Below are 27537 nucleotides of genomic sequence, written 5' to 3' on the forward strand. Positions count from 1 at the left end.
CTACTACACGGATCGAGTTCAGTGTATGAAAACATGGCAACTGAACATGAATAGTGTGCTCTACTGCGCTCCTCTACTCAGTGCACTAAGAACATGAAGAACTAAGGGAATTCTTATGCATCAGTTACACCAGTAATGATGCAAGGCATTTTCATTTGAGAAAGCATAGTTAATGTCAAAAGACGAGTGTAAAAAAAAAAAAAAAGTCATTTTTAAGGGAGTTGGTCCAGGTTCAAACACACACACAAATCCCTAAAACACATAAAACAGTCTAGACATCTGAGGACGTGGAGATTTCAACACCCAACAAATTGCAATGTTTATGAAAACCAAGAGTAAAGCAGATCAATCATACTGAAGAGACATTGTTCAGTTGAGAAATAACCGTCGATAAACAAACCTATACTGCCATTAGTACATACAATTCCTTTCCATATAAACCAATACAGTCTAAAGTTTTTTTTTTTTGTTTTTTTTTCCCCACAGACAATAGTCATACATCAAGCAAAAGCTTTGAAAACGGCCATCTAGCTAGCAGAGCTTAAAAACAAGAAAAGTTAAAACCGGCCTTTCTGTGCAGCAGTTCTGCTGTTAGATATCCATATGAATAAACACTGATTTCTTTCTGGGTTTGGGGGGGGGGGGGGGGGGGGTGACAGAAAAATACCCTAGCAAAAGATCCTCCAGTTTATAAGACCAATACTCTAGAAGCAAAAGACGTGATGAGTTACACGTGATAAAGTATGTTTACTGGCCATTTCATGAGTCACCATACATCTCTCTACGACATGGTCTGTACAGAATCACTACAGTCTATTGCTATTAAATAATCCAGACTATTATTTTTTTCTGTCTTTAAGTGTATATATAGCATATAATAAAAATATACTGAGGAAATCGCTTGTAGTCTCGAAAGCACGTTACATTTTCAATCAAGGGGACACAGGTGGTCCTCGACCTGTACATTATGGAGCAGAAGGCTTCGAGTGAAATGGTCGATAGAGTGAGATCGTCCTGATAGAGTTGTGTCTGAGACACGTGACATCAAGTGTGACCTGATCAAGTCCTGATCAAGAAGTACTTCTACTTCGAAGGATTGACAGATGAAGCTGATTATGAGACGTTTATACGCCGTAATACCAGGTGATGGAGAAATGCTTTAAGCTTATCAAGGCGGGTGAGGACAAACAGATACTTGTAAAACAACAGAACATATCTATACATATATCTACACGTGTATGCATACAGAGACTGGAGGACTGGCTCTCCAGACAGTTTTTAGTAGTAATGAGCATCAAAGGGGCATGGCGCTCGAGTGCTTCCTCCCATGCAGTAGAGGGCAGCGTCTCTATTTGTCCTTGTTCTCGTAAAACTCCGCCCAGCGGTTCTCGAAGAAGCAACGCATGGCATGTCCGGCCTTGCCCACCTCCGACGTGTCCTCGTTGAAGAGCTCGCAGTTGTTGAAGACCAGCTGAGCGTCGGCAGCGAACTCCTCACAGCTGCAGTACCTGAGACACACGGGCAGAAACATAGACGCTAATCAGGTGATTCACTCCACCGCAGAGCCAAAAAATACAATGATACACAGATGAAAGAGATCTGCACTCTTCCAGATTCAGCCCTGAAGGCTTATTCCATTTATTGCTCAGGGTAGGGCTGGGTGATATATCTAACGATATGATCACGTGTATTTAGTCAGTAAATCTGGTTCTGTGATTACCGCTAAATCGCCATCACTTGCTTTCAAATGGAGCGGCATTTAATAGAGCTGTAGATCAATGACAAGCTACGCAATATCGCGTTCATTATCGAAGGCGATTCAGAATTTATTTTATTAATGCATTTAATACTGCATTGCAAAAAAAAAAAAAAAAAAAAAGTTTTTTTTTTACTTTTACTTTAAGTGTTTTTTTTTACATGTAATAATAAATGGTAACTGAATTTAATAGTTTAGAATCTGTTGTTAATTGTAACCTTTAATATTATAGTAATGTGCTAGTAATTGTTATTACAATAGTGTTCCTGTATCTCAATTGGTAGAGCACTGCGCTATCGAGTGCAAGTTTGGGGATTCGATTCCCCGGGAACACATGATAGGTAAAAATTGATAGCCTGAATGCACTAAGTCACTTTGGATAAAAGCATCTGCTAAATGCATAAATTAAATTTTTAATTTAATTAAATTTAATTGTCCATCCTGTATAGTTTACAACATTAGCAGAGATTTTGCATTGGCTGTATCCATATAACTTTAATTATAATAGAATGTATGTAGCCACAGTTTTTATTCTGTAAACCTCTGTTCAATATAGTTTATATCTATACATCGATCTATTCATCCCTCCATCTGCATGTGTGTGTTTATATATATATATAAACAAATATTGAGTGCATAATTAAACCTACTTTGGAGATCTTGAACATTTCTGTTTTTTAAATGTCTTTTTGATTGATCTTTGAGAAAATAGTACGACGGCATTTTAGTGCCACGTAAAAATAAATAAATAAATAAATAAAATCTACGATTACGAGATTAAAGTCATAATATTTCATGAATTAAGTCAAAATATTATGAGAATAAAGTCGAAATGTTCCGAGAATAAAATCGTAATAGGCCTACTATGAGAATAAAGTCGAAATATTTTGAGAATAAGGTCGTAATACTACGAGAATAAAGAGAATAAGATATATATATATATATATATATATATATATATATATATATATATACACACACACACACACACACACACAGGACTCAACACTGCTGTAATATTGAGATCAGCCTTGATCCAAACACAGGGTCTCTTACCCTCCCTGCAGAAGTCTTTCCCTCATCGTGAGGAAGTCCATGGGATTCTTTATGATGCGTCTGTAGCCCGGCACCAGGCGGGGATTGACCGGCTCCAGGAAAGGCCAGGCGTCTGAGTGAGACTCCATTTCCATCAGAATGATCCTACAGCACATCAAACAGCTCGCTCATTACTCCACGACGGCCACTAATCATTCCACACAGTGAATTCATTCAGACTCGACTCAGAGATGCATCAACACGCATTTTCAAATCATGAGAACAGATGTTTAACATCACGTCCAGGCAACCCACTAACATATAAAGTGCCACTTAAAATCATTCTAAAATTAATAAAAGCTATTAACTCTTAATAAAAGCTTGCTGTGTTGTGAAAGTACTGCAGACTCACTCGCAGTAGGTGAGGTCAGGCTGGTTTCGTGTGGCCATCCGTCTGCGTTTGGAGGGTGAGATGCTCGTCCCACTCGAGGAAGCTGGAGTGTCTTTTTGTCGTGTGGTCATGCCTCGTCTGTATCCATCATCCTCGTCTGAACTATCCTCTGCAAGACGCCTTTTCTGTGCCTTTGATCTTTTCCGCGATGAGCGCTGTGATCTCGGAGCTTCACCGTTTTCCTGCAAAATTCAGATTCTTAATTTTCTTAGAAGCATAAGGCAAAGAGAAATATACAATTCAGAAATTAATATGAAAGAGATTGGGCAAAAATAGAAGCTGGATAGTTAAAGATCTTGGTCACATTACCTTGGAAACGCAGGTGGGACAGAACCAATCACCTTCTGGCACCTGCATGACCTTTGGCCTCAGGCAGAACATGTGACAGCCACGATCACAGCCGTCACACAAGAGCAGGTACTCATCATCATCACCCTTACGGCACACCTGACACGTCTGGGGACACAAACACCAGTTTATACAAAACTACAGCTCGATGACTTTGAGAATACATAATATCATAGAATGTGTCTCATTTTCAGTGTCTGTCTCAATGAATGAGGACACGAAGACATAAACTTCATCTCCAGAGCTGCTCTGAGAGTCCCTTCTAATCGAACTTAAAAGGTCTTCAATGCAACCCGGCAAAATAAAAGTTCAGTTTCACTTGGAGAAATTGTAACACAAATATTTTATTATACAGTAAATGTGCATCCTAATTCTAGAATAATAAATAAAATTATCATTACAACTGGTTTATAACTGTAAATAAAATTTGAGAAAAAAATAAAGCATTTTAAAGAGCCCTAAAAATTTCATTTTTGTAAGCCCTTCTCCTGCAACATGTGTTATTGCTGTAGCTCTTTCTGTATTCTGCAGCGACTCGGAGCACTTTTAATATTCTTTATCCTGGCTAAAGCACTTTTGTTTCAATCTACAAGAATAATCAGCCTGTGTTATAATGTTAAAGATATTGAAATTACTAAGGTGAGTCTGAAGGTCCTTGAGTCCCAAATTTTGCGTATGAATTTTTTGTATTTGTTTTTCCTTTCAAAATGCTTGCTACGGATGCGAAAACACAGAAAACCGAACCTGGTCCGTTTTTTTTTTAATGACGAATGAAGAATTTCCGAAGCAGCGTGTAAACGTGATTGGCAATGTGAGGTCATATTTATTTTTCAACATGCAAAAATTTGGGTCGATGCTGTGTGCAATAACCTTGAGAGTTTATATGATAGAGATTTCACATTTTTTTGTTTGTATAAAGGCTAAAAACTAAAAGTGAGCATTCATTTATCTGTACCATTTTTATTTCTAAAATGTTAGTTTTATAGGAGTTTTCATAGACTTGGCAAATAAATTTTTTCAGAAGTTTTGTGGGCGTTCTTGGATGTTTTTTCTTCATTTTATATATATATCTATATCGGAATTAAATCATCTCAACCAAAATATACTGGAAATAGGAAATGTACTGTGATGTAAACTTTGGCCACGTCGTCCAGGACTGTGTGTAATATATGATAATAGTTCAGGCTCTGTGTGTGTGCTCTCACCACTCTGACGACGGATCTTTCCCAGGCGATGGCCCTCTCCAGCTGCAGTAGACAGAGAGAGAGTTGAGATGCACTGCGGCAGCGGTCCAGGGCCTGCCGCCACGTCCTCAACCTGGGTGTGATCTCACTTTCCAAGCTACAGAGACAACACACACATGACTGATATGCTCTAGAGTGCATATAATGTACTGTAGAATTTGGAACAATTATTTGTTTTGACGAAGGCTGAAGTGATGCTTTGGAGATCATTTTCACTTTATCACCCAAAGAGCCTAACTCTGACCCACCTGACAGCATCTAGCGGGACCTCCTCCCCGCCGGGTGGAGGGGTGAGAGGAGCCAAGCGCACCACCTCGGACAGGTTCCACAGCGGCTCCTTCAGATAGCGGCGCTCGATGTTACGCTCCAGATTAGTCAAGCGGAGGACGGCCAGGTCCAGGGGGTTGCTGGGAACTCGCAGGAGGTCGGACCATTCCTTCTTGGTCTTGACCATCCAGTCGTCCTTGGGGTCAAGCTCGTGCTCGTAATACTGCAGGTCCTCCCGCGTAGAGTCCGCCTCGGGAGGGGTGTACATCTAAACCAGGACAAAAGTCCAGTGTAAATATTACAATTTGATGTCAGATGCAACATAGGATAATTCAAAAACATAATTCCTCAAAAAATTTTTTTTATAAATAATACATCTATTCTCTCTCTCTCTCACACACACACACACACACACACACACACATATTCAGTAGGTTTGCTGCAAAAGATTTTTCGGTGAACTAACCCTTTAACACTTACAATTTACTTTTAATTGAAGCACTCTGAGCAACTCATCAGGTTGTGTCACATTCATTATGAGTAACTCACGGAGCGTTTTCCTCTACTTGTTAGCATTAATAGACTCAAAACAGAGCACTCGAGTGTGTGGTTTTCATTACCTGAAACTGAGAGCTTGAGGATTCCTCACTAGCCTCACTTTCACTCTCCACACTGGGAACGGTCATCTGGAGAGAAAGATTGTGCACATTGTGATAAAGTGAGCATGCTTGTGTGCAGTAAATACAGCATTAACAGTGCCACCCTGTGGTCACAAATGGAGCAAGACCTTACAATACTGTGATTACGTCAATATGAGAATAAGTGGCTTTTGAATCTGCTGAACAGGTTTTCTTTACCTTGAGCTGAAGGTCTGCCCCGACCACCCTCTGCTCCAGATCTTCCACACACTGAAGAACATGGATGTCTAACTGCAAGGCCCTCTCCTGCTCACTCCATACTCGTTTAGACGCCTCCAGCAGGGCATGGCTGTCCTCCACCGTCATCTGGAAGATGGGATCTGGGAGGAAACAATGCAAAACAAGGCAATAAACATGCTGCTGCCCACCCTCTCCAGCAGTCCCTCTCTGTATGAGCTGCTGCTCCTCACCGGTGACGGGCCGCGAGCAGACCTCAGACATATGCTCCATGTGTTTGGAGAGGTGTTTGTGGAGCACTTTCTCGCGGATGCCTCGAGGATGGAGGGTGCTCAGAATGGCTGTCAGCTCCTCCGGTTCTCTGATCCACCACCAGCCCTTCACCATTTCTGTAGGACAGAGAGCCAATGAACGCTGCTCTGCTGGAAACCAAGAGCTTTAGGATGTCCTTCATGATTCACAAACAACATTTTTCTTGGTGCTTTATGTGTGCAAATGAAGTAATGAATATTCTATAATAAATATTTTCACTTTTCTCTGCATTGTACCAGTAGAGCATCACAAATACAATACTAAACTTGGCATGAAGATAAAACTCTTCATATGGGATTTGATTCTGCTCAAATCTGTTAGACATTACTGAAGCTTATGAATCCAGGAATTATAAAGCCATTATGTTTCATCCTAAACAGAAGGATGAATATATATATATATATATATATATATATATATATGTGTGTGTCAAGTTGACACTAATCTTAGAGAAACTTAAATGATCCAAGAACGCTAGAGAGGGCCGTAAACAGATTTCATCTCAACCGTCGAGTCCAGCATGAGTCACTCACCTAACGGAATAGGCTTCACCACCAGCTGAGTGAAGTACTTCAGCTGCACCTCTTGGAAGAGATTGGAGGGAGGTCTGCCACGCCTCTTCGCCGCACTGGAGCGAGCGTGAGCTCGGGATGGCCCGCTGCTCCTCCTGCGCCTCCTCACGGCCCTGGGAGCCGGAGTGGAGCACACCTGAGGAAGAGGATGAGGAGGAGGAGCAGCTTCCATCTGCAGTGTAGAACAAAGAGGGAAGCGATCAGAAGGATAAAACTTTGACATTCAGTATATTTGTAGCAATAGCCAACAACACATTGTATGAGTCAAAATTATTGATTTTTCTTTTATGCCAAAAATCATTAGGATATTCATTAAAGATCATGTTCCATGAAGATATTTGGTAAATGTCCTACCACAAATATATCAAAACTTAATTTTTGATTAGTAATATGCATTGCTAAGAACTTCATTTGGTCAACTTTAAAGGGCAATTTTCTCAGTATTTAGATTTTTTCGCACCCTCAGATTCCAGATTTTCTAATATTGCCCGATCATCACAAACCATCCATCAATGGAAAGCTAATTTATTCAGTAGAAATCAGTATTAACTTCCAATTTCAAAACATTGACCCTCATGACTGGTTTTGTGGTCCAAGGTCACATATTATTAAAGGGTGAACCTGTGTTGTCGGAGGCTGTGGTGGAGCAGGAGCGAGCGGGTCAGTATCGGGGGGTGCTGGAGTGTCTTCAGGGGGTGATGAAGCGGGCGCAGGTGTGTTCTCACACGGCTGGGAGATCGACGTCTCGTCGCACGGCTCCTTAGGCAGCAGATTGAACCACTGGCCTTGTTTCTCTGCCTGCCCCCTCATGCTGTCCTCCGGCTGGCTGTTATCCTCGCCCTGACCGGCTCCTGACGCTGTGATCGGGGCGCTGCTGTCGGCCTCTGCATCCTGTGGCTGCTCGAGAGGCGTCTGGAAAGAGAGCTGAGGGGGATCCTGCACAGGAGAGCTGAGAGTCGAATCCTCAGCTGCTGACCTGCTGCTGCGGCGGCGCCGTCGGTTCTTGGCCTCTCGCAGGTGGAGCTCCACTTCAGGTTTGATCTTGCGTGGACGTCCCCGTCCTCGATGGCTGCTCATCAGAGAGGCCTCGCCGGGGAGGGGATCCACCTCTGTGGGGGTAAGCTGGGACGCTCGAGGAGAAGACGGGAGAGATGCAGTGAAAGCCGGAGAAAGGGGAGGCTCAGCTTTAACCTCGCTCTTTACTGGAGTTATGACCTTCACATAAGTCACAGGTTCATCGCTGACTGTCACTTCATCTGAGGCTGAACACAAGGAAGGAGCAACTGCTCATTAATATGGGGAACGAGTAGGGCAACACAATAATATTCACACATGAATCAGAAAAAACAGAAAACCATAAAGTATTGTATTTTACATATATTTTACAATTGTTTTATTTTTATTTTACAATGGAATATTGCAAATAAGATTTCTTTTCGGTTTATTTATATATATATATATATATATTTAGTACTTTGACAACTACTACTACTAATAAGTATATTTATTATCACTATTTCATAAAATGTGTGCAGCCCAACATTTTTTTTTTTTATTAAATTGCATTTTAATTTAAACATTAAGATTGGTAATAAGTAGGGCTGCACAATTATGTCTTAAATGTTAAGAAATTAAGAATTAATAACTCTAATTACTACATTTTAAGACTTAATTGTGCAGCCCTACTTGTTACCAATCTTATATACACATGTATCAATACTTATACATTAAAATATTACAATAGCAATGTTATGTAGTTAATTTGTTAATACTACTATTAAATGATAATAATAATTATTATTACTATAACAAAAAAATTATTATTTTATAGCAATATTAATAAATACAAAATCACAAAAATTGCCAAATTGTGCAGACATACAAACAAGTACAGAATTGATTTTATTGCAATTAAAATAGGTAGGAAAAAAAACCTATTCGATATTTTTTACTAATTGGATTTTTTTTTCTTTCCAAATCATGCAGCTTTAGTAACAATAATGTGCTAACTGCATGCTGGGAGTTTCCACTCACCCAGGATGTCCTCGGCTCCCTCCACGAGGACGCATCCCATGTAAGGCAGCAGCAAGTACCTACGGCGGTACCGATCCTGCCCCAGAGACACGGCCCGCATCGAATGAGACGACTGCTGCAGCTTCTTACGGAAAAACACTTGACGCTGTGGACAGAAGCAAACATTGTTACTCAAAATAAAGAGCAGCCAACAGCCTTCACCTTCAACAAAGGTTGACAAAGCAGCCAAAAAATAGTTTTGTATTCATTTCTTTAAAAAAAAAACACTGTTTTAACTCTCTGGACAATGGAAAATCAGTGGAAATTTTGATGAAAAATGTGTAAACTTTTGACTAGTGATACAATGAAATCAAATTCATAACCAAAATCTAAACTTCAGGACTCACTGGAACTAAACCCCAAAATCCTCATCTTAAATCAGCTTTTTTGGAGTAATTATCAATTCTTTTCTAATCAGTTCTGATATTAATATATTTAAGTGAAGACACCAACTTCACAATAACATATATGTTTGAAATAATAGTCAGACAAGTATAGATGGACTGTATAGAATAAACAGTGTTATTATACATGTGTCAGTGTTCATCAAATTTAGTAAAAAAAAAAAATTCGGACTCTCAAAAATGTCATTTTCATCAGCTGCGATTTTGGTGGATCAAATTAAATCTAGATATTTTACCTTGGTCAGTTTATCAATCTGACGCTCCAGCTCAACAACACTGCAACTATTGGGACTCTCAATCTACAAGAAAACAAGACAAACGTACAATATTAACACATAATATAATAACACACATTATACGTCTCTGGTATCGGTTAATGGTACCATGACATTCAAATAAACAATATTTGTTATGTTTTAATCTGATTTTTTTATTTTTTAATATTTAAATAATTATGCGCTTTTCATTACTTTATGAACCCCATGCAGTTCCCTCGTGAATCCCAGTTTGGGAAGACGTCAATTAAGCTCCGAAACTGAAGGGACTCATTTTTGATAGTCTCACATAATCACATTTGAGGTCAAAGGAAGTGGAGACACAGCCCGTTTCCCTGAACTGACACCTCTCACTCAGGAAATGTTTAGTAGATGGCTGTTTTTGATTAATTGCATCATTTCACTGATTCAGAGCAGCTGCAGTCAGTACACAGTGTCTCTCTTATGGAGCTGATTTTGACTGTGGCACATAGCTTGACTATGTGGCTGTGAATATATCTTTAAACCACTGACATGAAGTGCTCTGAATGATATGAGCGCAGCTCTGGTTTGGCAGAGGTCCTGTACCTCGGGGTGTTTGGGCTCCTCTTTGGCTTTGCGGCGGCTCCCTCTCTCCAGCACGCAGCTCTCCTCGATGCTCTCCTCCTCGGCCCCCCCAACACGAGTACTGCGCCGGCGCTCCTCGAAGCACAGCTCCTCCTCCGGACGGCCCGTCTTACGCATCAGTGCAGCCTTCAGTCTGCTCGGACACACACATTCATGAGAATGCTCAAACCCTCCTCCCACATGCAGCATTATTTCAGTGTCTACACCATAGCACGTTTGAGTCATCCGTGTGAGTAACTAGATTCAGAAAGAAAGAAATATACTAAATCCAATATACTACCAAGGCCTACAGTTTGCAGGTTTTTTTTTTTTTTGGATTATCAGCTTCAGCCAAAAAAAATTCTGTTCAGCCAATATGTCGAAACCACTTTTATCTTGACAGTATCTAATAAACATCTACACCTACACACGTCAGAGAATCTCACTGCTTAATTTGTCAAATTTTAAAACTTTCATATCAGGTTTGACACTATGCTGTATTCATGTGTAGTAAGTAAAATTAGTGTTACATTGTCTTTATCTGAATAAATTGTGACTTTAATACAGGAATAGTTAATATTGTTTAGGCTATTTAACATGCACTTTGACATTCTCACCCGTTTCAACTTATAAACTCCTTGAGATTTTAAAGTCAATTTAATAGTATTGAAATTCAAGTTGAATCTAATATTAAAGAAAAAAAACTAAAGGTCTATGAAACGTCAGTCAATAAAGCATTTTAAACAATGGCACTTAAAGTTTTGAACTAAAATATTATTATTTCAACCATATAGCCTGTGAATGAATAAAATGCATACTTTTCAATGAAAGAACACTGAGAGAGTGTAGGTTGCTTCTGGTGTTTGGATTTGTACTTCAATATAATGAGCTCCAAGTTTAAGAATAGCCTACATTATGGTATTATTTTTTTTTTCAATTAATTTTCTCTCTCTCTATTTAACAGCATCAACTTACAATCAAACCTTCCTTCGGGTAGACTGAATGTTTTCCTGCCTTGCTAAATGTTGGGCTCATGATCGATTAGTTGTATTCCTCTCAAACTGATTTTGTCAAATCAAAACGCGGACGCTGAACCTGGGTGCAGAGGATTCTGCTTGGTCTAAAAATCTTCCTCAAACGCCTACATTTGGAAATTGAGGCACTATTAAAACACAACTATTAAAAAAAGGTTCAAACATTCAAAGATTCTCCAGGAGGAAACAAGATGCATTAAGACAATGATTTGAACACGATGAAGATGGCCAAATTTTTCTTATTTTGTTGAAATATAATTTTTTTCCATTTAGTTCTGCCCTTCGTAAGTAACAGAAGATACTTGTATGTTTCCAGGAACACAAATTAAGTAGAATTTACCTTGATCTTCGAATGAACTCTTAATGCATCTTGTTTCCTTCTGGAGCATCAGTGAATGTTTAAACCTTTTTAATAGTTGTGTTTGAGTGCCTCAATTGTCCTCAGTGTGAAAAGATGCATCTCAAAATCATACAGTCACTGCTGGAAAGGGTTCAAATATGCAAAGAAGCTGGAAACTTGAAGAATCTGCAGGACCTGAAGGATTTTTCTGAAGAACAGTTCTCACTTTAACTGTTCAGAACAAACGAGGATCACAAAACAGACAGTCGTGGATCATCCAGGTAACAGCACACAGTTTAATAACCAAGGGTTCACAAACTTTTGAATGGGGATATTTTAATAATTTCAGCTATTTTTTTGTCTTGTGGACTAAATGTAAACACATTTTATGTAAAACATCTTACTCAGGACAGTACTAAATAAAAAATAACATGCATTTAGTATGATCTCTCTTATTTTTTGAAAATTATTCACATTTTCACAGATTCTGCAAGGGGTGCCCAAACTTTCTAGCCCCACTGTGAGTGTGTGTGTGTGCGTGTATGTGTATGTGTATGTGTGTGTGTGTGTGTGTGGTTACAGCCTATGCATGCTAATTATCAGCTAGTTAATAGTAAGAACTAGTAAAGAACTATAGTATAGTAGAACTATAGAAAGAACTATGAAGTGTTGCCCGAATGTTGATATTAAACAGACTGGTTCACACCGTAAGCTGTCAGGACAAGAAGCTGGGTTCTTACTTGCGTAGTTTGCCTTCTATAATCCACTTGTTTTTCCTGTAGGTTGCCATATTCTCTAGCGTGTTATCAATCTCCCTGCAGGAACAGAACGGTTGGAAAATGAAAATGATGTTTACACACACAGATCTACAAAACTCTTTGAAAATACGCTGTTAATATGATTTGAATTCCTGCTGACCTGGTGATTATGTTGCTGGCGTTGAGCTCCTCCACCAGGAAGGCCAGTATGGAGGCTTTGGCGTCGGGTTTGAGGGTCTGGAAGCTCTTTGTACGGAGACTGTTACACACCTCCAACTCAAAGCCATGGGCTTCCAGAAAGATTCGCAGCACCTCGGACACAGTGCTGTGGCTCAGCTCCAGATCCACCAGCTTCTCCCCCAGGATCTTCACAGACTGAGACACAACCAGCCCTCATTAAATCACTGACCAATCACGTGCCTTAAATATAGGGTGAAACCCACCCTACATTATATCCCAATGAATATTCATTGTTAATATATAATAAGACTTCAAAAGTTTAATGTGCTGTGGATATGGTTTCTTGCTGTTTTTTTAAGGCTGTTTTCCATTAATGTTTAGTTAGGGTAAGTTATCAAGTCATTTTGTCCAAGTTCAAAGTTGCTTCATACAGCAACAGGTGAGATTTAGACTTTTTTGATACTATTATGAATAGAAAACAACTGCACTGATATTAGAGCTGCATCGATTCTGAGATTTCCAAATGCATCATGATTGATTTATTGTCCCATCCCTAACTGATATGACTCAAAACAAAGGCAAACCTGGTAATATGAGGGCAGTCCCGGATCGTGCAGAGCGGCCTCCACCAGTTTAATGAGCAGATCCAGAAGCTCTCCTTGGCTCTTCTCCATGCCGAGGAGCCCTTCCTGCAGCACGCTCAGGCTGGGAATATCCTTGGGCACCTGGAGCCCCAGAGTCTTTCCGTAACCATGCAGGAACTCAACCACCCTTAAACAATTGGAGAAAGCCAAACCCGAAAGCACCAGTCCTGGTATCCGTGTCAACTGTGGGAGGGGCTACAGAGGGAGAGAGAAGACAACTCAATGAGTAATGGAATAAACCATCCCAGATAAGACAGCACACTTTCATTATCCAACATTCAGTGACACATTTAGAAAATATAAACTGTAGAAGACGAGTACAGGTCCCTCAAATGAAAGTATTATCAACAGTATGTTTAATTGGTGTGTGTGTGTGTGTGTGCGTCAACTGGTGTGGAGTGGCAGAGTGGAGCACCAATAAAAGTAATATACTTTAAAAGTTAACCCTAAAATCTCTTTTAGTGTGGGAAGGCAAATCACATGATTCTGTGAATGTCATCATATTGCTCTGGTTATTACGACACTGTGTTTAACAATGGCAGATATTGCTTTTGTGAAGAACACTTGCTTGGTGATACTTCAAGTGGAAATATTAACCCAACAAACTCACTAGAAGTATCAAAGTGGTTTCCAAAGTAAACTTTACCAAGTGAGAAAACTTCTGTATAGGGCTGTCACTATCGATGATTTTGGTAATCGAGAAATCAGTCGATTATTCTATCGATTATTCAAGTAGTCGGATAATTACAATTATTTTTTTGTAGTAGTAAAAACAGACCCAAGCAAACAATAGCCTTTAAAATACAATAGCCTCTACTTAAAAGACATAGTTTAACAGCAATGAGGCAATGTAACATTACATTACGCATTAAATTATAATAAACTACTATTTGTACACTTTACTGCGCAATCTAATCCTTGTTTAATATTGACTACACAAAATAATTACAATTAAAAAACCTTAAAAAAAAATTCATATTTGGCCATTTCTTTACGACAAATGCTACAGCCACATTTTAAGATGCTCAACACATGAAATGATAACAGTTTGTGTGGAGCAGCATTTACTGTGAACGGAGCTGCTCAGAAATGCACTTATGTAAACTACATGCATGTTAATAATAAAAAGGCATGTATTAAACCTGCATAACATATTTAACTGAATCATAGCGTTTGTGAATTCGCAATAGCATTTTGCGTTATGATTTTTAAATGGGTTTAACATTTTCATCCATGGCATGTGCCACTTCTGGTATTCTGCCGGTTACTTGACATGGGCAAAATGCAATTTTTTACAAGTATAATACTCAATTCAAGGATTTGTGACAGCACTACATGTGTAGTAAGTGTGAATCCCTCAGCACATCACGCTCACCGTGTGGTCGGGGAGACACATGTCCTCTGCAGGCTTCTTCATCTCCTCTAAGATCATCTGTTGTCTCTTCCTCTCCTCCATTCGTCTCTGAGCCTGCGCCCTCCGCTCCGCCTGCCTCTTTGCTGCCAGTGCTGCCTGCGCTTCGGCCTCTGCTTGAGCCTGGGCTTTGGCCAGAGCCTTGGCTTTGCTGCGGGCCCGGGCCACTTTCTTGATGGGACTGGCCTTCTCCAGGTCCAACGCCTCTGCTGCAGGTGATGCTGCGACCTTCTTCCTGCGGCCGGGCTTCTTGGGTCCCTCTGCGGCTGAGAGCGGGCTTTCAGAGGACTGGGTCTGAGTCTGATCTTCATCATCCTGTTCCTGCTCTTTGGCTTTCTCAAGCTGCACAAACACATCAGAAACACATCAGAACACCGGGATTCACAGCTATTAAGCTAAAATTGTGTGTATATCAGGGTTTTTACACCTTCAGAACATTTTGATGACTTTTCCACTTTTTGCTCAACTTTTTACTTCAAGGATCCACTTGGTCAAAGACAATATTTAAAGGCCTTTACTTCTGATATACTATTCATTTACATAAACCAGGAGTGGCAACATATTAAAAACAATGATATAAAATAATTATAATTGAAATGAAAATGTCAATTCAAATAACTGAATGCTTTTCATGACTTTTATGGCTTGGTACTACAGGTTTTATAATGATTTTTTACTTCTTAAATAGTCATTTCTAGCCAGTAAAATATATAGCTTTATAAAAAATGAAAATGTATAAAATTTCATGACTTTTCCAGGTCTATATGTAACAAATCCAGTTAAAATTACAGATTGTCCAAGATCATTAGAACTCTGGTTGTTAAATAACAAAGACAGCAGTTAAAAGAGAACAAATTAAGAATATGTTTTTTGGCTGTTTTAGGTTCTTTTAACCATTGCTTTTCATATATAAAAAAAAAAATAATATATTAGAGAGCATTTAAGAAAACGCATTACTTATAATTATAAACATTATTCAAAATTTATAACTGATTACAAACTGTAGTAAGGAAACATTTAACAGGTTCCTCATAGATGCATTGTCATTATTCAATTTTTTTACTAACTTCAAGATTGTATTTAAATCATAATCTTTCAGATTTTTCATCATCATGAACCGTTATTAAGTTTGAAGACATGGAGTTTCTTACTTTGGCTTTCCGTTTCTCCTGCCGGATCTTTTTATTCTTTGCATCTTCCTTTCTTTTCATTCTCGCCTGCATGAGAACAATCAGATGATCAGCCGGCCCCCGAAACACACTTCTTGTAATAAATAACAAGTCAGCTCACCTTTCTCTTCATCTTCTTCTTGATCTTAATCAGTTTTTCTTTTTCTTCCTCTGTGAGATCCTCTGTAAAACAGCGAACATGAACTGAGCTATGATGCTCATTAAATAAAAAGGTGGTACTTCTGCAACAAGCACATTTTTACCAAACCACCTGATCTGAATGTTCAGACTCACCCTTGGCCTCCAGTCTCTTCAGCAGCCTGGCGTCCACTTTGCTGAGCAGATCCTCCATCTTGGGCTTGGGAGGTCGGCCTGGCCGTCTACCTTGAGCTCCTCTGGCTCGGCGGCCACAGGAACGAGGCTCTTTGTCTGGATTTGGTGGACGACCGCGTCTGCCTGTTATAGCCATGATCATGGAAGGCACTTCCTCATTGGCGAGGAGGAACCATTTCATACCCTGTAACAAATTAAAAAGCAATGACATGCCTTGCAACAGTGTAACTGTCCTGAATCCACAAACCTCATGTTCCCCTCTAGCACCTGTAGACATCTTCATACACACCTCAGGGGTTTCCCGCTCCTCATAGAAGTCACCCACTGGCATGCGTGGACTGAAGCTGAAGTGCTCTCTCGAAACGCCCTGGAGAGCATCCTGATGCCTCTTCAGAAACTGGAGAGCGCAGAGAGACAAAAAAAAAATAAAAAAACACTGGTTGAAGACAAGTCTTTTTATCACTTATCATTAGGTTACAGTGGTATTGTGGGTAATCAGTTGGTGTGCAAGTATAACAGATCTCACCTTGATGACCTCGGGGAACTGCTTCATCCTCCGGCCGCAGGGGCTATAGTACCACGTCTCTCCTTTCAGGCGGTCCTCGAGTCTCCGGACTCGAATCTCACGCCTCCAGCTAGCAAATGGGAAACACAGCACGTGAAACAGGAGTGCCATACCAGTGATTTTCCATGACATTTCAAGCTGTTTGAAACTGCTGGATAAGTAAGGTAACACTTTAGATTAGTGAACACTTTTCACTATTAACTAGTTGCTTATTAGCATGCAAATTACTAGTATATTGACTGATTATTAGTACTTATAAAGCACATATTAATGACTTATTCTAAAGGATCATATTATAGATCCCTTAACCCTACCCTATACCTAAACTTAAAGAACTACCACACTTGCTATCAATAAGAAGGTAATTAGGAGTTTGAGTGAAAACTCTTAGATAATAGTAAATAGATCTAAAGTGTTGCCTATTTCTATTTTGATAAGAGCTGATTTCTATTTGTACATCAGCTACCATATAGTGCAAGCATTTCATTAGACATGTGCAAGCTGTGAAATGTAATTAGGAGTAGATCGCTGCGAATCAGGGTTTTTTTGTTTTTCCAAATTTAAGATCATAAAAAATGATTTGATTTTATGCCAGCCCTGCATGCTTCAGAGTAAAAATGCGGTACTCTTGCACATCCTACAGAATCTGAGTTTCAGAGAAGTTCACAGTCAATTAATATGGCACGCAATCTAGTGTACTTTTTATTGAACCCCTAAAGCTCTTTTTTCAAATTAGGAGCAAATGGGCTCCTTGGGACAAGTGAAGCATCAAGACCTGGCTATCAATACTTTTGATAAAGGACTGCTCACTCACCCACGCTGCAAAGCAAATTGGACCTGCTCTTCAGTTGCAATCCGACGCCTTGGGGTATCACCTGTGACACACAAACAACAGTTTAATCTGCTTTAACCTTAAGTAACAGAAAGTACGCATATAAACGAGACTGAACACTACTTAAGAACAAAGAGCAAATTTCAAACATGTAAGTACCTGCTGCGGAGCCGTTATCCTCGTCATCTTCTTCAGTTTTTCCTTCAGAGAACTCTTTGGCTGGTTTGGGAGGCTTTGCCTCATTCACACCTTCTGTTATCTTCCGCTTCCAGATCTTCTTGGGCCGGACTTTAGGGCTCTCGCTATTGGTCAGGCTAAAGTCTCGGATGAAGGTCATTGGATCAATTAAAAGGTGAGGCTGAGCATTTGAAGGAGCTGAGGTATCAGTTGGGACGCCCTCCTGTTCTTTTGCCTCTTTAGAGATTTTCCTCTTCTTCACTGCAGTCGGTGAATTATCATCCGTTTTCTTTCTCCTTCTAACCTTTTCTTGTTTTGGTCTCTTGATCTTGGAATCAGGAGAGCCAACTGCAAACAGTTAAGTAAATTAAGACAGCATTAACCCAATTTTGTCCATATGATTCATTAAAGACAATGACTATCTTAAAAAAAAAATCTGTAAGCCATTAGCTATGCAAGCATGATAGTAAAATTGAGCAATGCATTTACTTTCAGCGGTAGCGACTGTCGTCTTTGGGGTTCTAGGCTTCCGTGGCTTTTTTGTTGGCATGGCGATAAGGGCTTCAGTCATATGTGTGGTCGTCCCTTCAACAGAACTGCTTACGACCGCTTGCAGCGCTTTAACCGTCATTACAGAGAGCGCAGATCTTCTGTCACCTCCTGAAGCGTCAGCTCCATTCTCTTTGCCAAGAATATGATCACCTGTGGGGAATGAAATGGGTTTTATTTAAACAAAAAATACATCAAAAGATGTAATGGTAACTTGGCACGTGAACACAATTTGAGGGCATGATTCGAAAAGGCTAAATGGACATTAAAAAAAAAGAAAGTATCACACTTGTGGTCTTCGCCATAAAAAAATCACCATCATAGGAAATTATTGGGAAATGGGAAAACACAGAAAAAAAAAAAAAAAAAGAAATCAGCCATGATCCAGAAATAAAAGTGCACAACTAGTCTCTATTTTAACCTAAAATACTGTATTATTGATTTTTTTTTTTATTGCAGAAATATTAATTGGTTACATAAAGTTCTCTCAAAATACAAAAAGAAAAAATATTATAGAATAAAAATACATAATTTTCCTGATAAAATGAAAAAAAAAATCCAATTATCATAATCAATTATTAGTTCAATATTAGTGCACTGGAAATCTCACCTTTGATAGAGTGTGTAGAGGCATTAATCGATGCAGACAGCAGGGAGGAGCAGTTTTGTGAGCTGTCGTTTAAAGAGTCATCCAGTAGAGACGTGTTATCTTTGAGGGACGCCTCCTCTGTGGAACTGGTAGAGGTCATGGAGCTGTTCAAGTTTTCTACACAAGAAGAGTCCTGCAAGTCCCTTGAGTCATCAATCATGGATCCTTCTGTAAACTTTGATTGGTCCCCAGTCTGGGAAAGACTGTAAGAATCATCAAAAGTGTCCATCATTGAACTCCCATCCTCAGCCCTCGAGCTTTCAAGGTAGGTTGACTCAGCCAAGGACTGATAGTCCAATGACGTGTCAGTGCTAAAAGAATCATTTAAAGTCTCACTTTCTCCCTTCTTCAGGGCAGCATGATCTCTGATACTATTAGAGTCCTTTCTGCCAAAGGCCATAGTGTCTCTTTCAGGTTCCTTTGGAACTATGAAAGCTGGTTCAAGGTTTCGACCCTGAACCTGCACCTTATGCATCTCAGCTTGAGCCTCATTATTGGATGTGCCCATTATGACTCCAACTTTACTCTGGGAACCACAGGCCTCATGTTTACCATGAATCAGACTAGAGTGTGATTCCCCAAAGTTGGGCCGTAATACACCATGAGAACTCATCTGCCCTGGACTGTGGGAAGAAACATCTACATTTGCCATCATATCTGAATGTTGAGCTGCAGAACCGATGAGGGAACGAGATACATTTGGAGCAGCAGAAACATTGAGACTTGCTGAAGATGCCTGAGAAGAATAGCTAACAATAGGAGGTGGTGCAGATGAAGCCAAAGTGGCAACTTGAGGAGAACCAGCGACCACAGACGGAAGTGCAGAGACTGTGGTGAGAGAGACGTTATCGGCAACAGATGTTGGAGTGGAGGAAGCAGCAGGGTGTTTAGGACTCTGGCCTGTTAGAGGTGATGCCTCTTGGGGTCCTTTAAGTGGTGCCAGTGCAGGAGGAGTGGAGACAACAGATGGAGATGCAGCTAAAGATAGAGGTGTTGGAGAGACTTGTGGACTTTTTGACCTCTGGGTCTCTGCCAGAGGTTGCGCAGCAGGCACCGTTTGAGGATGCATCAAGGCTTTTGAAGAAAACACCACAGGCTGTTTGTGGGAAACAACAGGTGGAGCTCTGGAGCTCTTAGAAGAAGACATTGAAGGAGGTGTACTAAGTCCTGCAGGTGTTCCTTCATCTGATAAAGGTCCAGAAAATCCAGGTCTTTGACCGTGGACTATCTGAAGCGGAGAGGGTGGAGATCCAGACACAATTGCGTCGACACCCGAAGTTGTAGATAAAGCAAACCCTGGAGACGAAGGAGAATGTGAATCCTGCCCAGAGACTGTTTTCAGAGGCGGACTAGCTAGTGGTGGAGGAGGTCCAGAGATGGGGGAAGAACTAAGCTCTTTTGCAGCAGCTGCCATCTCCTGACGTTGTTTTACAGGTTTCTCAAGGTCCACGATTGGATGCTGCGCACCATGGTTATCGTCCGTACACGAAACGGGGCCAGGGGGCTTTACAGGAAAACTCTCAGTTTTGGGCAAATGTTGGGGTACAGAGCTTCTCTCCACTCCATTGAAGCCTTTATCTGTTTCTCTGAAGGACTCATTCATAGGAACTACAAAAAAAAAAAAACCAACAGCTGTTAGCAAGACATGGAAGAACATAAATCTGTTCAGACTGGTAGCAAAAATCCATATTAATTTGCTGGTTTGTAATGCAACTGAAATTGGATTTTTAGGTCAGATGTGGCATGGAATGTAGTGCACTATACTCTACTCTATACTAGAGTTCAAACTGACTTGGGTTGGGTGTGCCCACTGCCGAATTCACTCCTTTACACTCACTATCTATGTGATGAAATATAAGCCGTCTATAATAAATGAGTGTACAGGCCAAAAATAAACATGTGCATCAATGTGGAAACTACAGTAAAGCTTCTGATGATTGTTGTCTCATGCTCCTCTGAGCAATCTGAATACAGTGTGAATAAGGTCAAAGCAGAGCAAAAAATAAATACAAATTAAGACAATACATTTTTATCTTCAATGAAAAGTACAGGATTGTTGATTGTTTTATTGCATCTATTCTGCGTGCAGTTTTACATTGTCTGATAAATGAGGGAGAATGTGTGTGGAAAAGAGAACCGGGGAAAGATATCACCTGTTTACCGAAAAATTTTCAGTTTGAATCACTTCCTAATCCAAAAAGTCATCTACCATTGGTGAAAACATGTCTGACTGGCCTAAAGTTACTTTTGTCTGAGCACAGAATACTTGCGCTGGTGATATTAAAAGCCATTCAGGAAGTGCATGGCACCACCTAAATACAGGAAATCAGAACATGCGTGATAAAACACACAGCCATTCTTGTAATCATATTACTTACAGTATGAATGCCAAAGATTATATATTGTTTCCACAAAGTTATCTGCAAACAAATGAGACAATCTTGTTTTGAAATGCTATATACCTCATAAAACAAACTGACTATGCAGATGGTCATATGTGCAACATACCAAAATATTATTTAAGACAGCACACTAGTATGTATAGATCTTTACTAAAACTTAATTTAAGAGGGAAAACAAGGTGAGAATTGGGCAAGGAGCCACTTAAAACCACAGTTTGAAAAAAAACTGATAAAGAAACAATGTAATTTTGTTTAATTAACAAAACTTTTATGAGTAAATAATAAATCCACCGTTCAAACTGTGTTTTTGCCTTAAGTGTACTTACTACAGTAAGTGCTTTAACGTTAGAGGGAAGTTACGTAGCGTACATACCTTTTTAATGGGAAAACACAGTTTCAAGATTCTAAAACTAACTAAAATAATATCAAATTCATTGTTGTTGGGTTTTTTTTTTATTTTTTTACAACTTTACGACCCACCTCTATTAAACATGGAAATGCTACTCATTAGCATTAAGGGATGCACGATTGTGAAGTAAATCATAACTGTCAATTGTTACCTTTAAACTGTAATTGCGATTATTAATTACAATTATCACAATTTACATTGAATGGTGTTTTGAGTAGCTTTTAATCATTGTTTGAAGCAACTGCATGCCATATTTTTATATAAGCTGAAAACATCCTTACTGAAAAACAGTATTCACACAAACGCCTTTCTATAGCATTAAGCCTTAATTAAACAACTTAATCATACCGAATAATGTAAGTGTACTTAACAACTTTAATTTTTTTTTTAAATGCACCATTAAATTAATACGAAATTGTGGCATACATAATTGTTATAACAATTAGAAATTCGATTAATTCTGCAGCCCTAAAAAAATTATAAGTAAATCAATAATAAATTAAAACTTACAAATGAGAGTATTAAAAGTAAACCCTAAACTGAAATTACACATTAAAAGCTATATAAAAAATCTAAACCGTAACAACCCTGTTTTTGAGGCCTGTTTGTGGCAGTTGCTCACCTTGCATCTCTCTGCTCTTAGGAGAACCGCTATCAGGCACAGCAGAAAGGGTCCTCATTGGGACCGGCACGTGATGGGGACTGCTTCTGCCTCCTCCACTGGCCACGTGATGGTGCTGAGGGCTTCCTCGTGGAGGCGTGAAGCTTTGCGCGGCAGGTGGTATCATCTGGGTCTGCGCTTGAGACTGAGTTTGGGCCTGCGGTTGGGACTGGTGCGATGGATGCTGGTAATACGGCATTCCATTAGGCATCACACCATACTGCTGCTGCTGCTGGTGTTGAGGTGGGTGGTGGTGTGAATGGTGTTGGAGATGATGCGCCGTTGCAGACTGGTGCTGCAAGGCCGGAGGCTGCTGGTGATGCTGGGACGCTGGGATCCCCTGGCTGGGATATGTCCCATACATGCCGTGAGAGTTATATCCCATGGGCATCGAAGATCCCCCCTGTGGCTGCTGCTGCCCAGGACTTCCCCTTCCCCAATACTGCGGTCCCACGCCCCCCGGAGGTTGCCGGGACGGTCCCATACCTCCATTGACTTGGTATGGTCCATGGCCCTGGAAGTGGTGTGGAGGCTGCTGTGGTTGTATCCCACCCTGGGAGCCAGGTTTCTGCTGCAACCCATGGGATGGGACGGGCCCCATCGCTGGATTGTACTGAGACTGGCCCCACAGATAGTCAAACCCCATGCTGCCTGGGAGGTGATTGTTGCTCAAATGAGAATAGAGGAAGAGGGAGGGTGGGAGCCTGGCTGGCTGCTCCCACCTGCAGTAGTGATGCCGTTCACATTCATTTCGCCATTCAGATCTGTGTGACCAACAGCATCAGTTAAAAACAGAGCATTAAAGGGATAGTTCACCCCAAAATTATAATTCTGTCATTAATTACTCATCTTCATGTTGTATCAAACCCTCAAGACCTTCGTTCATCTTTGGAACACAAATTAAGATATTTTTGATGAAATCCGAGAGCTCTCTGACCCTTCATAGACACCAAGGGAACTACCACGATCAAGGCACAGAAACGTAGTAAAGGAAGTCATTAAAATAATCCATGTGATATCAGTAGTTCAACCGTAATTTTTTGAAAGCCACAAGAATACACACAATACAAAACCTGTGACTATTACTGTATTTCTGATATCTCATGTTCACATCATGGTGACAGGCTGAAGCTGCAGTTGTTTTTACCACACTTTTTTTTGTTAATAATGGTCAACTTGTGTTATACATTCAGTAATTATGAATTTGAATTATCTTGACTTTCTGAACATATAATATGTATAAGACATGTTTGTAAATGTAGTTGGAGTTCATGCATAATTTCTGCAAAGATATTTAACAAGCGATTTCTTTAAGACTTACATCATGTTGACAACTTCATGGGTGGTGCACTTGAAATATAATTTTCGTAAAATAGAGGATTAATAACGAAAAAGTTACTTGAATCATGTTTTAGTAACATTTTCAAGTTGACTAGTTAAAAATCGTAAAGAAAAAAAAAAAAAGAGAGAATCGGTCAAAAGTTCTACAAAAAAATAAATAAATAAATCTCGATTTTAATTTTTTGCCAAATCGCCCAACCCTACCTTGACAGTTGGGTTGCTGTCTATGGTGGGTCAGAAAGCTCTAGGATTTCATCAAAAATATTTGAATTTGTGTTCTAAAGATGAAAGAAGGTCTTTGAAATGACAAGAGGATTTGTATTCAATCGCTGAATTTTCATTTTTGGGTGAACTAACCCTTTTAAGAACTCAAAAACCACTACATTTTTTTTTCTAGAATACAATAAATGCAAAAAATTAAATGCAAATACAAAACAGAGACTCACTTTTCCCTTGCTGGGGGAAGCTCATGGAGGACCCGTTAGTAAAGAGAGAATCTCCTGAGGAATGCTTCAGTCCTGAGTTAGCGGACACAGAAGAGTGAGGCCCGTAGTTGAAATGGTTATTTGCTTCCATCTGGCGCAAGAAAAAAAATTATTGAAAGATGATACGAGGCATATTTTTAGTATTATGATACTTTCACTTATGCCACGTTCTTATGCACAGACAACTGTAAATATGCCAATCGTCATCTGACTTCCCAGAAAAGTGTAAACACTTTAATTCAGCGTGAACACAATCACACTATTTATACAACAAATGGCACAGAATAGTGCATAAGGACACAAATTGGTATGCACCTTATGTCCAGATTCATAGTGTTCAATAAAACTAGGTGAAAAGTACCTAGATGAGCTACTACTTCAGATGAGATTCTGAAGTACGCAGCCAAAGCACACTTTAGTATCCCACAGAGGCCATGGGAGAGGATTATGAACGGCAGTGAAGTGATGCAACTGATGCCATAGGTCACATGAGAAAACCAACAAGGCAAAAGCAGTACGCCTGGATTACATTCATACTACAACATACTTTTTTTTTTTTTTTTTAATCAGTTGAAAAGTGTGTTCCTCACCAACTGTAGTGCCTACTAAAAGTATGTGATTCTGTGATTTTCAATATATATATATATATATATATATATATATCTAACAATTTGATACAGCAATACTGTCTCAACTATTCAAGAAAGTTTAGGACAGGACTTTAATGACAGACAGGGTCTGGGCTATATTCAAGAAACCAATTTTAAATCTTTAATGTCATTATAAACATTAGTCACAATAAATAGTACATGTAATTTTGACTTGGATAAAAATGAGGTGAGGCTTTGAGGAACAGAATGTTAGTTTATATATATTTGGCAGGCAGTTTTATTCGAAACAACTTACATCAGTTCAGTTAATCCCTGGGAATCGAACCTATAACCTTGGTGTTGCTAGGTCCATGCTTTTACAGTTTGAACAACTCAAAAGGTTGTGCTTTTGTTTGCCTTGGTGTCTGTCATTCAGCTGTCAAAGCATTAAAAACACAGGACAAAAAAGGGACAAAAAAAAACAGACATTTATGGCGTAAACGTGTAAAACAAAAAAGGTAAACCCCCAGAATCACGGAAAAGGTAATAAACAATTCCAAATAACCTTACATTTCAACTCTTTACTAATACCACAGTTACTATTATAAACAGTAGACAGATCCTTTTCATCTTTCTGTACTAAAAATCAGCAGACTCTAACACTCGTGTTTATCGTTGATGAACCACGGTGCTAAATACAGTGGCTGCGTCTCAAAACCTTGCGAGCTGTCGAACTATAGTGCATTTATCAGCATTACTGGCGCATACAGAACGTTCTAATTGGATCTTCTGCGTCTTTGTGGACGCTCCGAACGTTCGAAAACGCACCTGTGACGCTCCAAAATGCTGAGCAGGTCTCCGGTGTGCGCGGTTTCGAGACGCAGCCAGTGAACACTGCTGTGGCGGACATCACAAATATTGCTCTTCACATCTCAACATAAAATGTCGCAGATAAAGCCGATGAGATGCCCGACCAATCGCGTTAAATAACACATATCTCACACTCGGATCTCACGCTGAACGCCATCCTCAAACTCAACAATTACACCTGAAACATAAGTCAGTCCTGGACATTTTTTAAAAATCTAATTAAAATGACCTCATGTAGATTCATGCATTTAGGTCGAATCCGGCGGCGCTAATTATTTTATGCGTGTCCATCATTCATTAGCCACACGGCTAACTGTAAACAAACTAAAAACTGTGCGATTTCGTTCAGAGAAGCAGTGTGGCCGACGTAACGCCACTAAAAAACAACACATAACGTTACTTAGAAAGAGTGGTGTTTAATTACATATCATACGGGAAATGTGAATAAATAAACGAGTGAGATGAGGGAATCGGTTAGCATGGAGGCTAACCGCCGCATATGACCACGCGCTGCTCCTGGATCTCACATCACACACACAAATATAAATATATCTCCACATTTATAACACTTCTCCAACACTAAAACACCGCAACTCAGAGTAAACCAGCTCTGATCTGCTTCAGCTCGGGTTCTTCGTTCTCTTTAATATAATCTCACTCTTGTAAGATCATAAATTAACCCATAAAATGAAGAAAAAGAAACGAGACGCGGCCAAACAACCTCAAACACAAAAAGACACCGCTTTAAGATAAAAGACTAATTATGTATCAACACATATGAACGCGAATACATCTAACGGGAAGACGTTTTAGTAATGTACATAATGAAACCCTAAAGCTATAAGTTACACTTATAAACGATATTTTGATATGAAGTTTGATCAAAGTGCTGTGTTTGTATCAGTGACAGAATGAGGCCTGTGTCCCGCATCACAATGATCCTCGCGAGCGTGTATGAGACAATATTCACCGATTAACATTAATGATCATTCAATATTGAGCAGTATGAATGAAATTGGGCTCGAATTCACTTTAATAGCGTTTAATCATCGACGAAAGTGGTGTAAACGAACGCACCAGCTCGTATTTACATAACTACGGTATTGTGCCTTATTTAAATAATTAAAGACGCTAAACACACAGATAAAACAGGCTGATTATATAAATACAAGAGAGTTTGTAAGCTGTAAGACATTGTGGGAGGCTTGTCATGTTTTTAAAGCTAGCCTCTACAAATGCGATATTGAAAACACGTTCATCATCTCGTGTCAGGTCATCTTTCGTTAATTAATTCATGTTATTTTCTTGATATACGGTGAGAGAAAATGAGGCAGCATCACCCACACAACACACTCTCAAAAGTTTCCCCATATAATGATAATAAAACTGGCCAACCTTGATCCCCGCCGACCGCACAGGAGACGGGGAGAGTGTCCCCCGTTAAAGGACCGATGTGGATGAAGAGGGTGTGAATAATAAACGGGTAAATCGCTAACCTTTGGGTCTCAGATTTGCGAACATGGCTGGTAATGTTTGAGCGCAGCCATGATCACAGACGACAGAAAGAGAGCGAGTCGAAAGAGGAAGTGAGTGACGGCTGGAGCACCGCGCGCCTCCGGGTCTTAACGCCCGCTGGATGCGCTCAGACCGCGGCAGAGTTTAGAGGAGACCGCTGCCCTCTGACACAAACCAGCTTTGCATAGACCACAAAACCCCTGTGCACACAGTTGTCATGAATGTGCACTTGTAGTATACTTAAAGGGTTGGTTCACCCAAAAATGAAAATTATGTCATTAATAACTCACCCTCATGTCGTTCCAAACCAGTAAGACCTCCATTTATCTTTGGAACACAGTTTAAGATATTTTAGATTTAGTCCGAGAGCTCTCAGTCCCTCCATTGAAACTGTGTGTAAGGTATACTGTCCATGTCCAGAAAGGT

At 39.8% G+C, this 27537-nt stretch overlaps 1 protein-coding gene across 1 annotated transcript; it reads right to left on the reverse strand.

Moving 5' to 3' along the window:
- Nucleotides 1-665: 665 nt before the first annotated feature.
- LOC132117939 (bromodomain adjacent to zinc finger domain protein 2A-like) lies at nucleotides 666-27247 on the reverse strand. Its single transcript, XM_059527321.1, is given in 31 exon segments — nucleotides 666-1508; nucleotides 2813-2956; nucleotides 3204-3424; nucleotides 3552-3698; nucleotides 4796-4931; nucleotides 5083-5369; nucleotides 5722-5787; nucleotides 5959-6119; nucleotides 6210-6365; nucleotides 6822-7032; nucleotides 7482-8122; nucleotides 8895-9039; nucleotides 9574-9636; nucleotides 10180-10351; nucleotides 12312-12386; nucleotides 12490-12704; nucleotides 13094-13348; nucleotides 14529-14906; nucleotides 15716-15781; nucleotides 15855-15916; nucleotides 16028-16250; nucleotides 16356-16463; nucleotides 16593-16701; nucleotides 17446-17506; nucleotides 17623-17988; nucleotides 18130-18342; nucleotides 18800-20446; nucleotides 22272-22994; nucleotides 22997-23074; nucleotides 24098-24227; nucleotides 26992-27247. Coding segments are annotated over 30 exon segments (7419 nt in total). The 5' UTR covers nucleotides 26992-27247; the 3' UTR covers nucleotides 666-1348.
- Between the last annotated feature and the right edge of the window lie 290 nt (nucleotides 27248-27537).

This window comes from Carassius carassius, chromosome 37 (genome assembly GCF_963082965.1).
Source record: "Carassius carassius chromosome 37, fCarCar2.1, whole genome shotgun sequence".
Taxonomy (NCBI): domain Eukaryota; kingdom Metazoa; phylum Chordata; class Actinopteri; order Cypriniformes; family Cyprinidae; genus Carassius; species Carassius carassius.